We start from the raw sequence: 20,525 nt of genomic DNA, 5'->3' as shown, positions 1-20,525 counted from the left end.
ATGCTTAGCAGCCTCCCTGGCCTCCAGCCACTAGAAGCCAGCAGCATCCGCCTCCCCAGGTTGTGATAAACCTGAGATGCCTGCAGACCCTGCCGTGTCTAAGGGGCAGAGCTGCCCCCAGCTCAGTCACTGCTTTATGGGGCGGATGCAGTGTGTCTCTAGAAAGGGATGTTCTCGAGAAAGAGGCTCCAGCCTTCAGCTCACCTGATACTTTCCTGCTGCCTCTTCCCTCCAGCTGGCATTTCAGTCCTTGATGCCCCGACACCCAGCCGGGACACGCAGTCACTATCAATTGGGCACCCATCACCTGCTTACCTTTCCCTCTGTAAAGACTGGGTGTTACTCAGGACTCAGAGCCGGGGCAGCCGGTTTTCCAGCCCCCGGCAGCCCGGGGCTTCTTTCCAGTCATTTCTGCACCGTCCTCCCACGTTAAGGGAGCCTCCACCTTACCCCAGGATCGCTGGGGGTCCTCCCTTCGTGTTTCCGCCTCCTCCTCATGCCAGGGTCTTTCCAGGAAGTAGTTCATCACTCCTTCCTCAGGAGCACGCCCTTCCTGGTTCTATGTGCGGGGTGGGGATATAATGGAGACACTTCCCTTTGCCTTGTGCCTGGGGAGATGCAGGTATCTGGTGTTTGTGGATAAGGGGGGATCTTCCTACCCCTGGGCAGTGCCAGCCACCTGCCAGGTCTCCAGGAAAACCCCAGAGAGGGCTCCGCTCCACAGCAGCTTCTCCTGCGCCAGCCCTCTCTTCTCTGAGCCAACAGGACTCAAGCAGGCCTCCATGCTTTCTAGAAGTTCTAAGTGGATGGCCCTGTCTTACCTCTGCTGGCATCATAGCCCAGCCTCTGCCCACTTCTCCTCCCTCTGTTGTTGCTCAGTCTCTAAGTCGTGTCCAACTCTTTGCGACCCCACGGACTGCAGCACACCAGGCCTCCGTGTCCATCACCATCTCTGGAGCTCGCTCAAACTCCTGTCCATTGAGTTGGTGATGCCATCCACCCATCTCATCCTCTGCTGCCCCCCTTCTCCTCCCATCCTCAGTCTTTCCCAGCATCAGGGTCTTTTCCAGTGGTTGGTTCTTCACATCAGGTGGCCAAAGTGTTGGAGCTTCAGCTTCAGCATCAGTCCTTCCCATAAATATTCAGGGTTGATTTCCTTTAGGATTGATTGGTTTGGTCTCCTTGCTGTCCAATGGACTCTCAAGAGTCTTCTCCAGCGAAAACAGTTCAAAAGCATCAGTTCTTCAGTGCTCATCCCCGTCTGTCTCTTCTCATCTTAGGCTCTGAACTGACACCCACTGGACACTCACTATTTGCTGGGAACAGCGCTCAGCACCCCACTTGCAGGATCTCTGTAAATCCCTTCCACGACCCGAGCTCTCAGCAGTGGTTCTGAGTGTCTCGGAGCCTCGGTGTCCTCATCCAGAAGAGAGGGCTGGCCTGGTACCTCTGCCTCTGGAAAAACTCTCACAGATTTGTCCATTGCTTAAAAAAAAAAAAAAAAAATAGCCTTATAGGTTATAATTATTTAAAATTGTCCTTGCTTATTGAGGAAGATACAAAGAACCAAAAATATCTCAAAAATCTCGTGTCACCTCACTGTCCACAGAGAGTTTGGGGTATGTCCCAGTCCGGATGAATTAGGGTAAATTTTTTTACGAGAGCCTTGCTGGTGGTGGGGAGCAGGCGTGCATAGACAGGCCATGCTGTGAATGCCCAGCCCCGTGGGGTTCACCAGCTGAATCACCTGTGTCCCAGCAGTAGAACAAGACCATCATCACCTGAGAAGTCCCCTTCCATCTACCTTTCCTCCACATCCAGCAATGACCACTGCTTTTTTTTCCAAAACCATAGACTCCTTTTGCCTGGTTTTGAGCATTATATAAATGGGATCACACAGTGATACAATTATATCTGCTTTATTTCTCTTAACACTGTTTGGTTGTCGTGATGCGTCCATGTTAGTAAACGTAGCAGTAGTATTTTCCTTGTTTCTATACATACTCGGGTATATAAATATGCGTTGTATTTCTCCATTCTTTTTTTAAAATTGTATTTGTTTGTTTGTTGTTTATGGCAGCACAGGGTCCTCATTGCTACAGCCTTTCTCTAGTTGCCATGAGTGGGGGCTACTCACGCATCAACACGCGTGCTTCTCATTGCGTGACTTCTCCTGCTGAGAAGCACAGGCTGTCAAGCACAAGGGCTTGGTTGCCCTGCAGCATGTGGGGTCTTCCCGGACCGTGGATCGAACCCGCGTCCCCCGCACTGGCAGGTGGATTCTTAACCACCGGACCACCGCGGTAGTCCTGTTTCTCCACTCGTGCGCAGATGGATATCTGCTTTGTTTCTAGTTATTTGCTATAATGAATAGTGCTGCTGTGAGCCTGTCCTGCCTGTGACTTTGGGTGAACCTCTGAATGTGTTTCTGCTGAGTGAATACCCAGGATTCAAATTGCTGGGTCAGAAGCTATGACTATAATCAAGTTTAACAGATGCTGCCAGGCAGTTTTCTCCCATGCCGGGATCGGTCTGCACATCTGCTGGCAGTGTGTGAGAGCTCTAGATGCTCCACGCCCCCACCAACGACTGGCCTTGGTCCATTTTTTAAAATGTTAGCCCTTCTAGTCACTGAGTTGTAGATCGAATCCAAGGGGGTCCATAAACCTGAGTGGTAAAAAACTAGACTCTTGTTTTCACTGACCTACAACTGACACTTGACATTTGCTTCAATTAGGAATGTAGGCCTCTAACTATGGCATGTCAGCAGAATCTGTAACTTTGTCATCTGTAGAAATCACCAATATTTCAGTACTCCATTGCAGTTGCAGTAGATACTGCAAAATAAAATATTCCCACTCAGGGCTTCCCTGAGTGGTCCAGCGGCTAAGATTGCACACAGTTCAATCCCTGGCCAGGGAACTAGATCCCACGTGCTGCAACTAAAGATTCTGCATGCTACAACTGAGACCCAGTGCAGACAGATAAATAAAGAAATATTTTTTACAAAGCTGTTCTCACTCATCACTCCTTTAAAATGATCACTTTTTACAAGGCCTTGCATTTAGCATCTTCATTTTTTTTTCTAAAGGACCCATTACTCTATGGCAAACTCTCCTAATACTTTGATAACTGTTTTTCAAAACAATTGATTTTCTCTGCAGTCCTATGTATTTTATTTTCTGCATGTGAAAACATTTGAGAAGGGGGTCACAGACTGCATTTGCTGGCCGAGGGGCTCCGTGGTCCAGGGGGCAGTGCTGTCTCCATGTCCTGGCCTGCCGTGGTTTGGAAATTTCTATGGAGTGATGGCAAGAGAAGGCTTTTGCTCTCTGCAACCTCACGTGGCTTCCTGGTGCCTCTCCCCACCAGCTTTCTTCGGGAAGTACCTCAATGAATACAACGGCTCCTACGTGCCGCCAGGCTGGAAGGAATGGGTCGGCCTCCTCAAAAACTCCCGCTTTTATAACTACACGCTGTGTCGGAATGGAGTGAAGGAGAAACACGGCTTTGACTACTCCAAGGTGAGTCCCCCTTCCTGGCTGGGGTGGCAGTGAGGCTCAGTCCTGAGGATCAGGACACGGGAGCCCAACTACCTGGGCTCAGATCGTGACACTTACATGTGAGACTTTGACAGCCTACTGACACCCTCTGCTTCAGCTCCTTCATTTCACAAATAATAGTCTCTGTTTCTAAGAGTACTGTTTTCTTCTGCCTTTTTTTTAAATCAAAGCATAGTTGATTTAAGCCTTCCCAAATGGCCCAGTGGTAAAAGAACCCACCTGCCAAGCAGGAGATGCAGGTTCAATCTCTGGATTGGAAAGATGCCCTGGAGAAGGAAATGGCAACCCACTCCGGTATTCTTGTCTGGGAAATCCCATGGACAGAGGAACCTGATGGGCTACAGTCCAGGGGGTTGCAAAGAGTTGGACACAATGTAACAACTGAACAACAACAGGGATAGTTGATTTACATACTGCAATATTGTGTTAGTTTCAAAGATACAGCAAAGTGATGCAGTTACATATGTTCCAGATTATTTTCCATTATAAGTCATTTCAAGATATTGACTATCATTCCCTGTGGTATACAGCAAATCCTTGTTGCTTACCTATTTCGTGTGGAGTGTTTGTTAATCCCATACTCCTTCCCCCCAGTCCTTCCCCCTTTGATAACCATAGGTTTGTTTTCTATGTCTGTGAGTCTTTTTTTGTCTTCTATATAGATTTATTTGTATTATTTTTTAGATTCCACATGAAATGGTATCATATAAATTAATATTTGTCTTCCTCTGACTTACTTCACTAAGTATAATACTAGGTTCATCTGTGTTGTTGCAAATGGCAATGTAAGAGTGTCGGGTTTTTTCAATTGAAATATATTTGACACATAACATTGTGTGAATTTAACATGTACAACATGTTGGTTCAATGCATATATATAATGCAGTGTGTGCTGTCATGTTAGCTAAACCTTTATCATGTTGCAGAATTATCTTTTCCATTTTATAGGGGGAATAATTAAGACCTAGTCTCTTAACAAGTCTAATGTTTATAATATAATTGTTATTCAGTTGCTAAGTCATGTCCGACTCTTTGTGACCCATGGACTATAGCACACCAGGCTCCTCTGTCCTCCACTATCTCCCAGATTTTGCTCAAATTCATTATAATACAATGCTGTTACCTCTAATCACTATGCTATGCATTAGATCTCCAGAACTTCCTTATTTACTGGTTGTAAGTTTGTACCCTTAAACAGCATCTCCCCAATTCTCCTATCCCTCAGCCCCTGGGAGAACCCATTCTACTTTCTGTTTTTATGAATTCACCTCTTTTGGATTCCATGTATATTGTGTGGTATCACACAATAGTTGTCTTTCTGTGTCTGACTTAAGTCAGTTAGCATCATTTCCATGTTGTTGCAAATAGCCAGGATTTCCTTCTTTCTCATGATGGAATGATATTCCTGTGGGGGGGGGTGTGTGTATACACACACCACATCTTCTCTGTGCATTCATCATTGGGGACACTTGGGTGGTTTGCACACCCGGGCTGCTGGGACTAATGCTGCGATAAACATGAGAGTGCAGATATCCCTTCAAGATCCGGTTTTCATTTCCTTTGGATAAATATCCAGAAGTGGAATCCTCAGATCATAGAGTAGTTCTATATTTAATTTTTGAGGAACCTCCTTGCTGTCTTCTGTAGTAGCTGCATCAATTTACATTCCACCAGTGGTCCACAAAGCTTCCCTTTGCTCCACATCCCCACCAACCCTTGTCATCTCTTGTCTTTTTGATGCTCACCATTCTAACGTGCACCAGGTGATATGAGAGGATTGTTCTAGAACATTCTGCCAAGGCAGAAATTTGTTATAGAAAGCGTGCATATAGAGCATACAGTTTAATGAAGCTTCACAAACTGAACAGACGCATGTAACCAGCACTCACGTAGGTCAAGAAGCAATGTTGCCACCAGCCCCAGAAGGTCCCTTCGTGTAACTCCTTCCATCAACCACCTCTCCTACAAGGACTCCTGTCGCTCAGACTTCTAGCATTGTAGATTAATTCTGTATCCAGCTTCTTTTGCTTAATCCTCTGTTGAAATTCACCCACGTTCTTACTTGTGAGTGTAGCTCCTTCATTCTTGTTGTATGGTATTCTATACCTTAACCCACTCCTTCCCTGTGTGTATGTGTGTTAGGCACTCAGTCTTGTCTGACTCTTTGCAACCCCATAGACTATAGCCGGCCAGGCTCCTCTCTCCATGGGAGAGAGAATTCTGGAGTGGGTTGTCATTTCCTTCTCCAAGGGATCTTCCCGACTTAGGGATTAAACCTGGGTCTGCTGCATTGCAGGCAGATTCTTTCCCATCTGAGCCACCAGAGAAGCCCCTAGGTCATTCCCTAGGCCATAATTTTTCTAGTTCTGGTTTGTTGAACTGCGATCAGGTAAGGTGCATGGATCCTAGGTGGATGGCTTAGGATATGTGTGCATCTGTGTAACCGCCACTGAGGTCAAATTATAGAGCCTTTCCAACCCCCAGAAGGCCCCTCATACACCTTTCCATTCAGAGGTGTATAGTGGTATTTCATTGTGATTTTTTTTCACAAAGGTTTTTGAGGATCACAGGAGTTAATACATGTAGAGTGATAGAGGAGACCACTGCAGATAGTAAACGCTCAGACTGTATTAGTTCAGATCAGACACAAAACTTCCTCTGCAAAGGGCCAAATACTAAATATTTTAGACTTTACAAGCTCTAGTCTCCATTGCAACTGCTCAAGTCCACCCTTGCAGTCCAAAAGCAGCCGCAGATGATATGTAAACAGGTAAACCTGGCTGTGTTTCGATAAAACTTTATTTACAAAAACAGGTGAGAGCCCTGACTTGGCCAGTGGGCTGTAGTTTCCTGATCTCTGGCTTAAATAATGATGATGGTGGTGACGATGATAGGGAGGAGGAGAGACTAATACTGATGGTTCATCCAAACTTACCATTAAAAAAATCATCCGGTGACTAGCAAATATTCCTGCTATCTCAGCAGCCAAAATACACTCGATCCCATTTCCCTCCTGGAAACACCAGCACATTTGGGGAGCCCTCCCAGCTTTGACAGGTAATCACCACCAACATGTCCCCTGTCAGGCCCTGAGTGGCAGAAACCACACGTGACATCACCTGGGGCAGTGCCTATCGCTGACCCCATGTCTCACTCTGCACGTAGTAGGCCTGCCTCCATGACCTCTCCAGAGCAAATTAATTCTAAAGTCCTGGTTACGGGTATTTAGCCAGTCTGCTGGACTCCCTGGAAATACAAAGCACAATCTCCAAGGCTGAACACACCTTTTCTCTCCTCCCAGCCTCAGTGCAGGCAGATTCTCCAAATACCCAGAAAAATCCACTCGTTGTTAAAATTCCTCACCATGTCCGCCCCTGATCTCAGCACAGCCTGATAACGAAGTTATCCAGGGAGACCCCACCCCCTTGGCGCTGAGAAGGGACGCGCAGTGGCTGCTTTGTCACCCCATTTCCTGGCATCCACGCATCTCAGCCTGAGAATAGAGGAGCCCCCGTGACAAAGGTGGGAGAATTCTTGGGACCCCAGTTACCAGAGTCCTGGAAACAGAGGGTTGGGGGCCCTCTGGGGTCAGGGTTGGCTCAGGTCCAGGGTTCAGCTCCCAGGGTAGCAGTGGGCAGCAGGCGCACCAGGAGGAAACAAGAGTGAGCGTGGAGTTTCCAGCCAAGGGGAGCTGGGGAGCGAGGACCCGTGACTCTGGGAGGTCGGAGCATCGTTCCCGAGGCTAACCTTGGGGGCCCCGGCGGAGGCCCAGGTAAGGAAGAAATCAGCAGCCCTTCCCAAGTGCCCCTCAGAAGGCCCTCTGAGGACTCTGCCCTAATCACTGATCCCGAAGGTGGGCAGATGCCACCGAAAGGGGTCCTCATAGCAGAGTGGAAAGAGAGAGGCAGTGTTGATGAGAAAAGAATGACGTAAAGCAAGCCGACCAGTCGAAGAGGGCAGGAGAATGCAGGTCAGGTAGCGGAAGGGAGACAGGAGTGACCAGGTCAGGGAGAGGGGAGGATCCAGGTGGTGGGAGGCTCTGCAGAAATGGTGGTCGCCGTGAACTTGAGTGCACCCACCATTTGCACTTTCTCTCTGTTCCAGAGAAGCCTTCCTCCTATGCAGAGGGGCTTAGCCCAGCTGTTGGCTGCAAATGTGCCATTGAAGGAAATCAGCCAAGAAAGCCCACTATTATGCAGGAAATGACTAAATGACCATGGAAGAGTCTGGAAAAAGATGAGGGGGATTGGTGTCTAAAGGCATTAGAAAAGCTTAGGATGTAAAGACTGGTGGGAAAAGCAAGTTGCAGGACTCTTCTGGGTCCCTAGTCAGATGTCACCTTCCTAGACCACCCTGGGTACCGGGCACCCCTCCCACCTGAGCCCACCCCACATCACCACTGATGTGCCATACCAGTGTATATCACAGATTCATTTAACTGTCCTCCTATTTGAATACAAGGCTCATGAAGGCAGGAATGTTAGTCTTGTTCACTGCTGTGTTTGTTGGATGAATGAATGAATGAATGTACACAGTATAATAGGATTCATGTAAAAAGATGCATAAAGCAACTGTAACATATGTAACAACACATCAGGAAAGATGCTTCTTTCTCAGTAGGAGACATCAGAGGCCAAGATTGGAAGTGGAGATAAGAGGTTATCAAAGGGAACTTCAGCTTTGTTTGTACTGTTTTAATTTCCACAAGGAAAATGCTTGATTCCTGAGGAATAATGGCTAACACTCCTTTAGAGGGTATCATGCACCAGATAACCGCTGGAATCGTTGTATATGAATTAACCCGTGCGTTTGTCACCAGAGCCTGTGAGCGATTTGCTGTTAGTTTCCCCAGTCACTAGATGAGGAAGCTGAGGCCCAGAGAGGCAAAGGAACCAGGCCACACGGCTGGAAGGGGGTGTTCCCTGGCGGTTCAGATAGCAAGGAATCTGCCTGCCATGCAGAGACCCGGTTCAGTCCCTGGGCTGGGCAGATCTCCTGGAGAAAGGAATAGCTACACACTCCAGTATTCTTCCCTGGAGAATTTGATTCTTGCCTGCCACAGAGGAGTGGCAGGCTACAGTCCATGGGTCGCAAAGAGTCAGGCACGACTGAGTGACTAACATTTTCACTTTCAGGATTCAAACCCAGGCCATCAGGCTTCAAAATCCATTCTCAAAACTATAGCCCAGGGGTCAAGCCCAGCCTGCCAACTGTTTTGCTACAACCCTGAGCTTAGAATGATTTTTCCATGTCTACTTAGCTGGAAAAAATCAAAAGAACATTGATTTTCATGACCCATGAATATTATATGAAATTCAGATTTTAGTGTGCGTGGATAAAGTTTTACTGCAGCCCAGACATCCCCATTCATTTCTGCCATTGCTGCTTTTCAGCCATAATGGCAGTAATGACTGATTGTAACTGAGACTTCTGGCCTATGAAGCCTCAAATATTTGTCATCTGGCCTTTTACAGAAAAGGTTTGTTAAGCCTGCTGCAAACCACCATCTACTCCTCCCAGTAATATTTTTGTTTGTCAGGGGATGAAAGGTGGACCAGACAAAAAAACTCAAAGGCCTGGGTTTTAACTCTGAATGAATTGCTTATTAGTTTTGTGGCCTTGGTTTTCCTATCTGTAAAATGGGCATGGGTCCACTTCACAAAGTTGCTATGAAGGTCAGTGCAACAAAGGTCTGATAATGATAAGAGCCAGTGTCCTTTGTGGGTTCGCCCAGTATCAGGATCCTCGCTAAATGCATTATTCACTTGTCAAGTTCGTGTGAAGTCACCATCTGAAGGAACTGGTATTGGACTCATTTTTGAAATGCAGCTATAGCAGCAGCTTGTTGATTTATATCATATAGAAGAAAATGATTTTTATGTAATGTTCTACAGGGCCCCTTTATAAGACCCTTTTTACTCCCCAAAATTTTTCAAGGGAAATTGCATGAAGTAGCGAGTGACTTTCTCCCCTCTCTCCCCTTATCCCGTTCCCCAATTAGCACTTTGGGATCTGTCCTTCTGGATTTTTTTCTTAGTGCTCAGAGGCGTATAAAGGTAGGGGTTTGGTTTCTCCTCTCCACCCTACTCCTCCCACAAAAAAATAAATAAATAAATAAACTTTTCTGAAGTTTGACGCTGTAGTTTGCTCTTTCCCTTAAGAGTGTATCTTGGACAACTTTCCAGCTCAGTCACTATAGATCTACTTCCCTTTCCCTGTCTGCCCAGCGCTGCACAGTATGAAAGCAGTGCAGGGTCATTAGTCATCGTCCCGTTGCTGGTCACTGAGATGCAGTGACCATCCTGTGCGCATAGACAGAGTGTCCCTGGAGATGTGTGTCTGTAGAGGCATAGGAACCCCGGGAGTACGTATGCATTCCGTACAGGGTGCAAAGGCAGAAGGGTAGAAACTGTAGCCACTTCTTCACCTTTTTTCCTGTATAATAATATCTCTTTTTGAAAGTTATCATTTTGGACAGAGCTGCTTCCTAGGAAGCAGAGGGTAAATGTTTACGAATTCATTCCCTTCCAAAGAAATCAGCAGCTAAAGATTTACCTAGCTCAGGAAGAACTTAAACAAATCTCAACCTCTCTGCTGAGCTTTTAAAGCCCTCATTTCCTGTCATAACGTTTCCTCCCACTCACCCGTCCTCCTGCCTGGTTATCTCAGTGGCTCTCACTTTTCTGGAGATGCTACCGCACGCCTGTGTTTGTGGCACCATTTGCTTGTCCCTGCATTGCACCTGCTGACTGTTCATCCTCTTGCTATTCCTCAAACACACGCCACACTTGTTCCTGCCTCAGAGCCCTTGCATTTGCTGTCCCCTCTGCCTGAAACACTTCCTCCAGATCAGTGATTCTCACTCCTGGCTGCACATTGGAGTCCCCTGGGGAGATTTTTTTAAAGTCCAGGGCCCAGGCTGAACCACAGAGCAGCTAAACCAGAAGAGGGCCCAAACATCAGTAAAGCTCCCCTAAGGATTCCAGCAAGCAGCTGAGAGTGAACTCCAATGATATAGATCTTCCCATGCCCAGTTCCTTCTTGCCACTCAGGTCTCAGCTCGAGTGTTACCTCCTCAGAGACACCCTCCCTGATTGCCCCAGCTCCCAATTACTCTTTGTCACATCTTATTTCCTCCTTCTGTCACTCCTCATCATTGTCTTGACTCTTTGTTTATATGTTCATCTGCTCCTGCTTCCAGGACAGACCCTTCAGTATTGCAGGCATGTATTCACCCTCTACGATGGTATTCCTAGAGCCTTGAAAAGACTTCAGGCTTAGGGACCAAGACTCAGGAGGCCTGGCTGCAACATTTATCAGCTGTATGACATTGGGCGATTCATTTAACTTCTCTGGGCCTTCACTTTCCTGTTCTGGAAAACAGGGCTTATCATCACATCTACTTTCTAGGACTATGTAAGAATTAACAAGCTAATACATGTGAACCCAAAAGAGTTCCTGGCACACCATAAGCACTCAGTAGTGTTATTATTTTAATATCTGTCATGAATGAATGACAAATTGCAATTCCTCTCCCATCCTCCCTAACCCCATCTCAGGGTTTTTCCTCCACTGTGAGGTGTTATCATTTGACGTTCCCTGTTCTGCTTGCTTATTTATTGCCTGTATTCCCTGTTTTACTTCACTCCTCACTGCATGCCTGCTCCTAGACCAGCAGCTCCAGGAGGGCCAGGATTGTCTGTTTTGGTCACTTTGGCATCCCCGATGTTCAGCACAAATGTCCGGCTCCTCATGCCTTCTCCTGTCTCTCCCCGGCCCCCAGGACTACCTGACGGACCTAATCACCAACGACAGCGTGAGCTTCTTCCGCACGTCCAAGAAGATGTACCCGCACAGGCCTGTGCTCATGGTCATCAGCCACGCAGCCCCCCACGGTCCTGAGGACTCAGCCCCGCAGTACTCAAGCCTCTTCCCTAATGCATCTCAGCACATGTAAGTTTCAGGGCACTGCCTCCAGAGCTACTGGGTAGCACAAAGGCTCGATCACAACGATGTAATGATACAGACAAGGCTGCCTCTTGTCTCTAATCCTCCTGGTTTAAAGAACTCAGGAGCACACAGCTGATCTCTGGAGAACTGGAATACAGATCCAGTAATAACAACCCAAAGCAGGCGACAATAGTGGTTAACATGGGACCCACATTCTCTCACTGAGATCTGTGGCTAGAACTGCCTTTCAGGTGTACACCTGTGTCATAGGTTTCAATTCTGTGTCTTTCATTTTGCACATTTTTAAGCATTCTTTTGAGAAGGTGTCTATAGCTTCATCAGACTACTAATATGTCTACAGCTTCTATAAGCTATTGACTCCATGGCAGACTCTGTTCTAAGCCCTATGGTGGTACTTTAGTCACTAAGTTGTGTCCGACTCTTGGGACCCCCTGGACTGTCTGTCCATGGGATTTCCCAGGCAATAATACTGGAGTGGGTCACCATTTCCTTCTCCGGGGGATATTCTGCACGGAATCCCTGGATATTGCCAGTGACCCTTGATGTATCAGTTATCTATTGCTGCCTGACAAGTTATCCTGAAATCAAACCACTTAGAACACCAATGTGTAGTATCTGTGAGTCAGGAATCTGGGGGCTATCTGTCTGGTTCTAGCTCAGGATCTCTGGAGGTTGTAATCAAGATGTCAGCTGGGGTGCCACCACCTGAGGCTTGCCTGGGGCTCTCGCACAGGGCTGCCTCTGACCTACGGCCAACGCAGTCTTTTATAACCTCATCTCAAAAGCACACACCATCTCTGCTATACTCTGCTGCTCACACGGACCAGTGGGATGGGGCTACTGGCAGGAGAATTGGGGGCCGTTGAGGGCTGTCCTGGAGGCTGCCTGTCAGAGAGGTGAGGTAAGTTCCCTAAGGTCACGCAGCTGGTAAATGGCAGAGTGCAGATTCATATCCGCCCCCGATTCCTGCCTGCCATCTCTCTGCCCACCCGTCCAGTCCTCCTTCCTCCAGCAGGCTAGAAAATCTTTCTGGAATCTTCTGCGTCCCTCTGCCTCAAACCATCTCCTGCTCAGCCGTGACGCTCAGCAGCCTTCACTATGACAATGGGGCGACAAGGGCAGGGCAGGTAGGAGCCCGCCTGAATGTTCCGGGTGTTTAAGTTTCATTCCAATCAGAACGCATTGCCCTCCTCGCCCCCCTCGCTGTGATTCCTTTCTGACGGGGCCCAGAGTGGCTTCCAGAGGATGAGGCAGTGTGTCAGCCGACCCCCCGGTCTTCGGTCTTCGGGGAAGAGGGGTGGACAGGGAAGGACGAACCACATTCCAGGGATGGCAGCACTGCCTCTGCAAAGCTGACCGGGTGGCCCCCAGCCCCGCCCACTCCTCCCGCCTGGGAGGCCAGCCTCCCGCCGTGAGGTGGGGTGAAGGTTCACTTGGCTTCTGCAGTGTCTTCTCTAAAAGGGGTGCTGGCACCCCACCCCCCCAGCAGCCCTGGAGTTTCGTGATGAGGTTGTTTGACATCGCCTGCTCATTTATTTTCCCTTTGAAATGAAAATTATAGAACTTGAACATGAGCACCGCCTGCTATTACTTACCCAGAGCGCCCCCCGCACCTTATTAGGAGTGTGTTTGGAAGGCTCTCTTATCTCTGGGGTATAATCATTTTTAAAACAAACCTCCAAACCAGAAAGTCCAGCAGCTGGGATGTTTAATTACGACAGTCAGGGGGCTGAGGAGGGGCCAGAGCCCTCGGGTCGAAGTTCCAGATCTTTCTGTCACGAGGCCCCTGTCAGAGACTCTCACCCCATCAAGCCGGTGCCACGTTCTCTGCTGGGCTTTGGGTTCTGGCAAATGCTGCTCGTTGCAATGCGGTCCCACTGCACCTGCCCGGGGCCCCATCCACCCTCCCCAGCTCTGTACATATACAGAGACGCACACAGACACACAGACACACACACAGATACAGACACAAATATACAAATAGATACACATAGATGTACACACAAATGGGGCTTCCCTGGTAGCTCAGATGGTAAAGAATCTGCCTGCAATGCAGGAGACCCAGGTTCCATCCCTGGGTTGGGAAGATCCCCTGGAAAAGGGGATGGCAACCCACTCCAGTATTCTTGCCTGGAGAATCCCATGGAAAGAGGAGCCTGGTGGGCTAAAGTCCACAGACTTGCAAAGAGTCTGACACGACTGAGCAACTAACACATTCACATTCACATACACACAAATACACCAGTGCACACACACGGAACACACAGATACACAAAGACACACAAATAGCACAGATACACAGACATACACAAATATGTACACACAGGCCCATATACAGACACACACACAGATACACAAATATACAAAGAAACAGACACTCAAACACACAGATACAAAGATCTAAGCACATACACACACACAGATACACAGAAGCAAACACACAGAGACGCACATAAAGATAAACACAGATGCAAACGCAGACACACAGACATGCAAATACACCACCGTGCAGACATGTACATACAGAGGCAGGCGCGCACACACACACACAGACACACACAGGCGCAGCCAGAGCTTCCTCGGAGTGTGGCATCTGACCGGGTCACGGGCCTCTCCTGGCGTCACCCAGGGGAGCCAGGCCCAGGCTCACATCTTGGGGTGGGGGTGAGGCCAGGGCTCCTGCCCACGGCGTCTAGACACACAGGGCGAGGGGCCGGAAGGGGCCCCGCAGAAGAGAGGATGTTGTCCTTTAGGCTGGCTGTGAACAAGCAGACATTCCTTGGATTCTTGCAGAGGTGAGGGCTGCGCTTCTTTGTTCGGCAGGCGACTGGGTTCCTGTGAAAATGTGACCCCGTCCCAGGGGAGCAGGGAGAGCCTGGCCCCAAGCAGGACCCCAGATCCTGCTCCAAAAGCCGTCTCCAGAGAAGGGGCTTCAGAAAGCAGACTCTTGACAGACTCACCCCTCACTGTCCTCCAGGGTGGACACCAGCCCCTTAGAATCTAACAGATTCAAGGATGATTGCTCAGAATTACATCTGGAATCCGGGCCCCTGGGGCCATGGGGCCATGGGAACAATTTCCCCAAACTGCCAACCAGTCCCGAGGGCATCTCTGTGCAGCTCCTGCAGCCCGCAGGCCCCCTTGGTGCGGGAGGTGGGCTCGCCCCTGGGAATGTTCTACACGTGAGTCAGGCCCTAAGCCGCCTGTCGGGGAGAGCTGCGTTCCTCACAATGGAAGGAGCTGGGGCAGATTTAGCAGCAGGAGACCCACCAGAAACGCAAAGTCCAGAAGGAGTCTTGTGACTCACTCCATCTACATAGCAACCGTCTCCATAACTATGGGCTCCCGTGAGCTGCAGGGTCCTTCCTTCCACCCCGGGAAAGTTCTCTGAAGTTGAGGGGGCAGAGGTCCTGAGGAAGGGAGGGCATTTGGGACCCTTATGCCTTCCCCAGCGTCCTCAGCCCTCGCCCCTTAACAGCCAGCTTGAAAAGCTTTTGTCTTCAAGCAGAGGAAGCTTAGCCTCTGTTTGCAGCTTTGCCTGGGGAAAGGGAGGGGGGTGAGATCTCAGCGGCCCCTGGCCTTCCAGTATCATCAGACCCCATGCGAGGGGCCCCCCGTGCTTTGTGGGGTTTCCCACCTCTGAGCTCAGCCCCCAGCTCTGCCTTTGGCAAGGTTGTCCCCTCACTGGGCTGCCTGTCTCCATTTCTCACTCAGGATGAATAAAAATAGCCCCAGTGCCTAGGGCGGTTCTGAATATTAAATGAGATGATAGAGGCGGAGCCTCCTGGGTGCACCCAGCACATGGTCAGCGCTCATCCGAGGTCAGGTTACCGTGTGTTTACTCGTTTGTCATTGAGCATCACAGCTGACCCTGCAGTAGAAGTCTCAGAGCCCAGTGGCTCCACCAGTCACTCACGGAGACCGTGGGCAGGTCCCGGACCTCCTCTGACCCCGTTTCCTCTTTTTTAAATGGGAGATTAAACCACACAGGAAGAATAACTGTGACAAGTCATAGAATATGACATGTCCCAAATGTACACATTCAGGCCATTCTCACAGTTTTGCCTGACTATTATTAACCGAATTTTTTAACCAATTTCCTTTAAAAAAAAAAAAAACAACAAAATCTATTGCAAAAGGAAATTTCATGTGACACATCTTAATTAGCCGCAATAACTGGCACTTGCCATCTACCCAATGTAGCTGAAAAATGAATGCAATGCTGTTAAATTAGAATTGGGTGCTGTGCCCACGGGTGGTTCTGAACTTGAACCTCTCTCCTCCTGTACAAAGGGAGGTGAGCAAATTCGAGGGAGGAGAGAGCCCAGCACAGACTGAGACTTCAGCCTTGATGTGCTGGGCGTGCTGACAGGGCTGAGATTGGAGGGACAGTCCCCCTGGGGGGCTCCAGGTCACCTGTCGCTGTGTCCCCCAGTTTTCCCACATGCATGCCCCTCACAGAGAGATACTGACCTAACCTGGGGCAGAGCCCCCGACATGCTGGCATCCAGAGGGGCGAGGTTTCAGCCTGGGCTGCAACCCCAGCGCAGCTGCTTCCTCAAGGCATGGGGGGGTGTCTTGGGGGGCAGGGCCCAGCACCCCCACCCACAGCCTGGTCTGACCTCTGTGTGTGTCTGCCCACCAGCACCCCGAGCTACAACTACGCGCCTAACCCTGACAAGCACTGGATCATGCGTTACACGGGGCCCATGAAGCCCATCCACATGCAGTTCACCAATATGCTACAGCGGAAGCGCCTGCAGACCCTCCTGTCCGTGGACGACTCCATGGAGACGGTAGGCTGCCCTCCGCCCGCCCCATCCTGCCCCGCCCCTGCCTCCAGCATCATCAGTGGGAGAGGAACGGAACCGGAACCGGGCAGAAGGGAGAGGTGCCTGGAAATGGCTTTGAGTGATCCAGACGGAACCCCAGCCCTCAGGGGACTGTGTTCCAGCTCTGGTTGGTCCACTGCAGCAACCATGTCTGGCTACGTATGCTTTTTAACAGCTTTCTGGAGATATAATTCACATACCGCACAGCTCACCCGCTTCAAGAGTATGTTTCAGTGGATTTTCACATATTCGCAGAGTTGTACGATCATCGCCACAGTCGGCCTTAGAACAGTTTCATCACCTCCAGAGAGAGACCTTGCAGCCCTTAACCATCACCCAAACCAACCCCCTCCTCCCACCCTTCCACTTGAGGCAGTTGCTCATCTACTTTGTGTCTCTGTGAATTCGCCTATTCTGGACATTTTATATAAAAGGAACCCTACAATATGTGGTTTTTTTGTATCTGGCTTCTTCCATTTTGTGCGATGATTTCAAGGTTCACTTGAAAGTACTTAATTTTTTTGTTGTTGCTGAAAAATATTCCATTGCCTGGATATGTATTTTTAAATCTATCCTTGACTATTGAAATTCAGTAAGGGCTTCCCTGGTGGCTCAGACAGTAAGGAATCTGCCTGCAATTCAGGAGACCTGGGTTCGATCCGTGAGTCAGGGAGATCCCCTGGAGAAGGGAAAGGTTACCCACTCCAATATTCTTGCCTGGAGAATTCCATGGACAGAGGAGCCTACCATGAGTTACAGTCCATGGGGCCACAAAGAATCTGACACCACTGAGCAACTAACATTGTCACTTCACAATAAAATTTAAAATTTCGTTCCTCAGTTGCACTGGACACATTTGAAGGGCTGAATAGCCACATGTGGCTCATGCCACAGGTGTTAACATTGCCTACATCGCAGAAAGTTCTGTGGAGCGGCACCGTTGTGGGTCACAGACTCCTGCCTCGGGCCAGTCATTCATTCATCCATCCATCCATCCATCCATCCATCCATCCCACAGCATCGGTTGAGCGCCAGCACACACAGGACCCAGCAGGGAACAAAATGACAGAAGCCCCACCCAGATGGGACCTACATTCTAATGCAGGGAGACACAGTCCACAGATCAGTGCTGAGAAGGCAAGCAAAGGGGGACAGGAGGTGAGGAGGCCATAGTGACGCCGGGGTCAGTCCCGGGGCCCCACCCAGAGTGACACTGGAGCGAAGACCTGAAGCAGGGGAGGGTCGGGCCTGAGACCCCAGCACATCGCCCCTCCAGGGGAGAGCAGGCTGGGTGCGCACTGCCCTCCCCACATCCTCACCGCCTCGCCTGCGTTTCAGATTTACAACATGCTGGTGGAGACGGGCGAGCTGGACAACACCTACATCGTGTACACGGCCGACCACGGCTACCACATCGGCCAGTTCGGACTGGTAAAAGGGAAGTCCATGCCCTACGAGTTCGACATCAGGGTCCCGTTCTACGTGAGGGGCCCCAACGTGGAGGCCGGCTCCCTGTAAGTGTATCACCCCACCCCCAGCACCCTGAAGTTCCAGGGACGCCTCCAGGCTCATTGGCACCCACATGGGCAAGCAACAGGCAACTCAGTGGGCAGCCCCCAGCCACTCCCCTGGGAGCACGGGATTTGGGCAGGTGGGCCTGGGTGCCGAGCGAAGGGGCAGTGATGTCAGCCAGGGTGGGTTCTGATCACCACCTTCCCCTCTACTGGGGAAGGAGCGGCCAGGGCTGTTAGCACCTGAGAAAACAGACTGTTCATGGTGGGCGCTGTGCCAGAGAGTCAGGGAGCTGGACTGTGTGCGTGTCCCTGCCAGCGCGTGGAGATGCCACCTTGACTTCTGTCTGTCCTGACTGGTTGTGGGTCTGGCGGTTGTCAGGGAGGGCCCCCGGGCTAAGATCAGCAGGGCTGGCTCCGTGGCAGCGCTAAGGGAACCAGCCTCCCCCCATCCTTCCCCGAGGGCCACGTGGGCCCTCCACCAGCCGTCCCCGCCGGTTAACTTTTGAAGCAACACGTCCTGGCAGCAAAAACATTGTGTCTGGGGCAGGGAGGGGTAGAAAGGCCAGTAATCATAGCCGCAGCTTCCTCAGGTCAGCCGGGATGTTATGGAGACCAACTCCAAGGGTCTTTTGAAATGCACGTTGTCACTGCTCTGGTGCTTATCGGGTCTGACATCCGTCGGAGCCCTGACCGCTTGCAGACACTGACTTGGCTATGGGATTCCTCCTGAAAGGGCGTGTCTTGGGACCAAGATGTTCCTGCCCTGCCCGGGAGGTTTGGTGGCGCTTCCAGGAGGCAGGCAGTGTGAGCTGTAGCCCAGCCTCATCCCTCCTCCTCTGCCGACCTCACTGGGTCCCTCCCTGTCTGGATTTCAGGGTCCCCACTTGTAATCATAGCTATTATAATAATAGCCGTGTTGATACAGTGTGATTCTTCAGGCTTTGGTCTAAGCACCTTCTATCCAGGTAACTCAGTTAAGCATGATAACAAGCCTCTAAGGTAGATGTGAGTGTTATCTGCGATTTAAACACAAGGAAACAGAGGCTTGGGTTAGGTTGCCTGAGATTACATAGCACAGAAGAGAGGAGCTGGAATTTGTCTCAAAACCAGGTTTCTGATATTTGTAAATGTTTTTCCTTATTTGAGAAGAATGGATGACCATTAAAGTCATTAGGATTACTTGCTTTCGGAAAGAGAAGATGGACTGAACTGGAATCCAGCAACTGTCATCACGCTGGTCAGCCCCAGAGTCTGTGATCTGCTTCTTAGGACTCAAAACCACAGAGAGGCTCAGCTGGGGAAGGACCCGTCTCTCCACGCACAGGGTTGTTCAGGTGCAGGTGGAGGACTTGAACCCACATAGCTGGCCTCCCAGAGTGTTTACCAGGCATCCTTTCTGGGTGTGAACTTGTGGCAAGGAGCTTCTTCAGAGCCAACCAGGGGAGAAAAAGAGACGAGGGAGGGACAGCTAACAGGACACAGGCGTGGCTCATGTGACATCCCCCTGGTCTGACATCCCATCGCCTTTGCTGTGTGAACCCCAGAACCTGGGGATCTCGGGGCCACTTAGCCTGTCATCGGCCTCTTTGGTAATCGTCCAGTGAAGAACCAGAGGTGGTGAGAGTGCTCACTGGGGCCCGGAGGAAGAACATTCCAGGCAGAGGGGGACACCAGGGCGAAGGCCCAGAGGCTGGGCTGTGCTCAGCCTTCCGGGAGCAGCAAGGGGGCCAGTGTTCACATCAGAGGCTCAGAGAAGGGTCCGGGGGAAGGTCCAGGGTTTGGAGTGCATCTCAGAAGAAAGTGTTCTCCGTTCAGGAGTTGGGGCAGGCAGGGCCTTCCTGGCAGAAGAAAGAGCCAAGCAGAAGCCAGGTGTGGGCCTGTGAACCGCAGTGGGTGGGAAGGTGAGGGCTGGGCTTCAGCTGAATTGGGGGTGCAGACGGGAGCCTTGAGGGCCAGGGTGCAGGAGAGTGACATGATGGATGGCAGCCTTCCCGCCTTCGGGGCACCATGGAGTCCTCCGTCCCAGGGGAAGCCGGTTTCACCACCGCCCCGGTGACCGAGTCCTTCTTGCCCCGCCTCCCTCAGGAATCCCCACATCGTCCTCAACATCGACCTGGCCCCCACCATCCTGGACATCGCCGGGCTGGACATCCCCTCGGATATGGACGGGAAGTCCATCCTCAAGCTACTGGACACAGAGCGGCCAGCAAATCGGTGAGGGGGCAGGGCGGATGCTGGGGTGCCGAACACCCCAAACTGCCTGAGCTCCTGGCCTAGCTGTGTGGGTCTGGGGGGGGCAGGGGTTTCTCCAGACTCAGAAGCTGGGGTTCTAGGGCCCCCTATCCTGACCGCTTATTTGCTGTGGGGTGGGGGGAGGAAGCTCCCTCGCTGAGAGTCCACCTTCCCAGCTGGAATATGGCCACAGTAACCCGTTGAGGACCTGCCACAGCTGAAATTGGGTGAAACTTGAAAAAAAAATAACAGCTATCAGAGCTGACATTAATTAAGCACTTACTGTGTGCCGGCCTTGTTCTTGAGTGCTTTGCAGCAGATTTTATCATTTTAATCTTCACAGTAACCCAGTGAGGTAGGCATTATTATGATTCCAGTTTGGAAATTGAATCCCAGAGCCGTCAAGTGACTTG

The 20,525-nt window shown here is 50.3% G+C and overlaps 1 protein-coding gene across 12 annotated transcripts in view; it reads left to right on the top strand.

Moving 5' to 3' along the window:
- Positions 1-20,525, top strand: part of SULF2 (sulfatase 2) — a 130,303-nt gene that overhangs the window by 85,903 nt on the left and 23,875 nt on the right. For all 12 annotated transcript variants that reach the window (XM_081559095.1, XM_081559098.1, XM_081559091.1 and 9 more), the window contains exons 4-8: positions 3,373-3,524; positions 11,347-11,516; positions 16,180-16,330; positions 17,705-17,880; positions 19,966-20,094. In XM_081559095.1, coding sequence (XP_081415221.1) covers positions 3,373-3,524; positions 11,347-11,516; positions 16,180-16,330; positions 17,705-17,880; positions 19,966-20,094 — 778 coding nt within the window. The remainder of the gene's footprint in view (positions 1-3,372; positions 3,525-11,346; positions 11,517-16,179; positions 16,331-17,704; positions 17,881-19,965; positions 20,095-20,525) is intronic.

This window comes from Giraffa tippelskirchi, chromosome 13 (genome assembly GCF_054371585.1).
Source record: "Giraffa tippelskirchi isolate mGirTip1 chromosome 13, T2T-mGirTip1v1.2.pri, whole genome shotgun sequence".
Taxonomy (NCBI): domain Eukaryota; kingdom Metazoa; phylum Chordata; class Mammalia; order Artiodactyla; family Giraffidae; genus Giraffa; species Giraffa tippelskirchi.
This window is presented reverse-complemented; position numbering and strand designations above follow the sequence as displayed.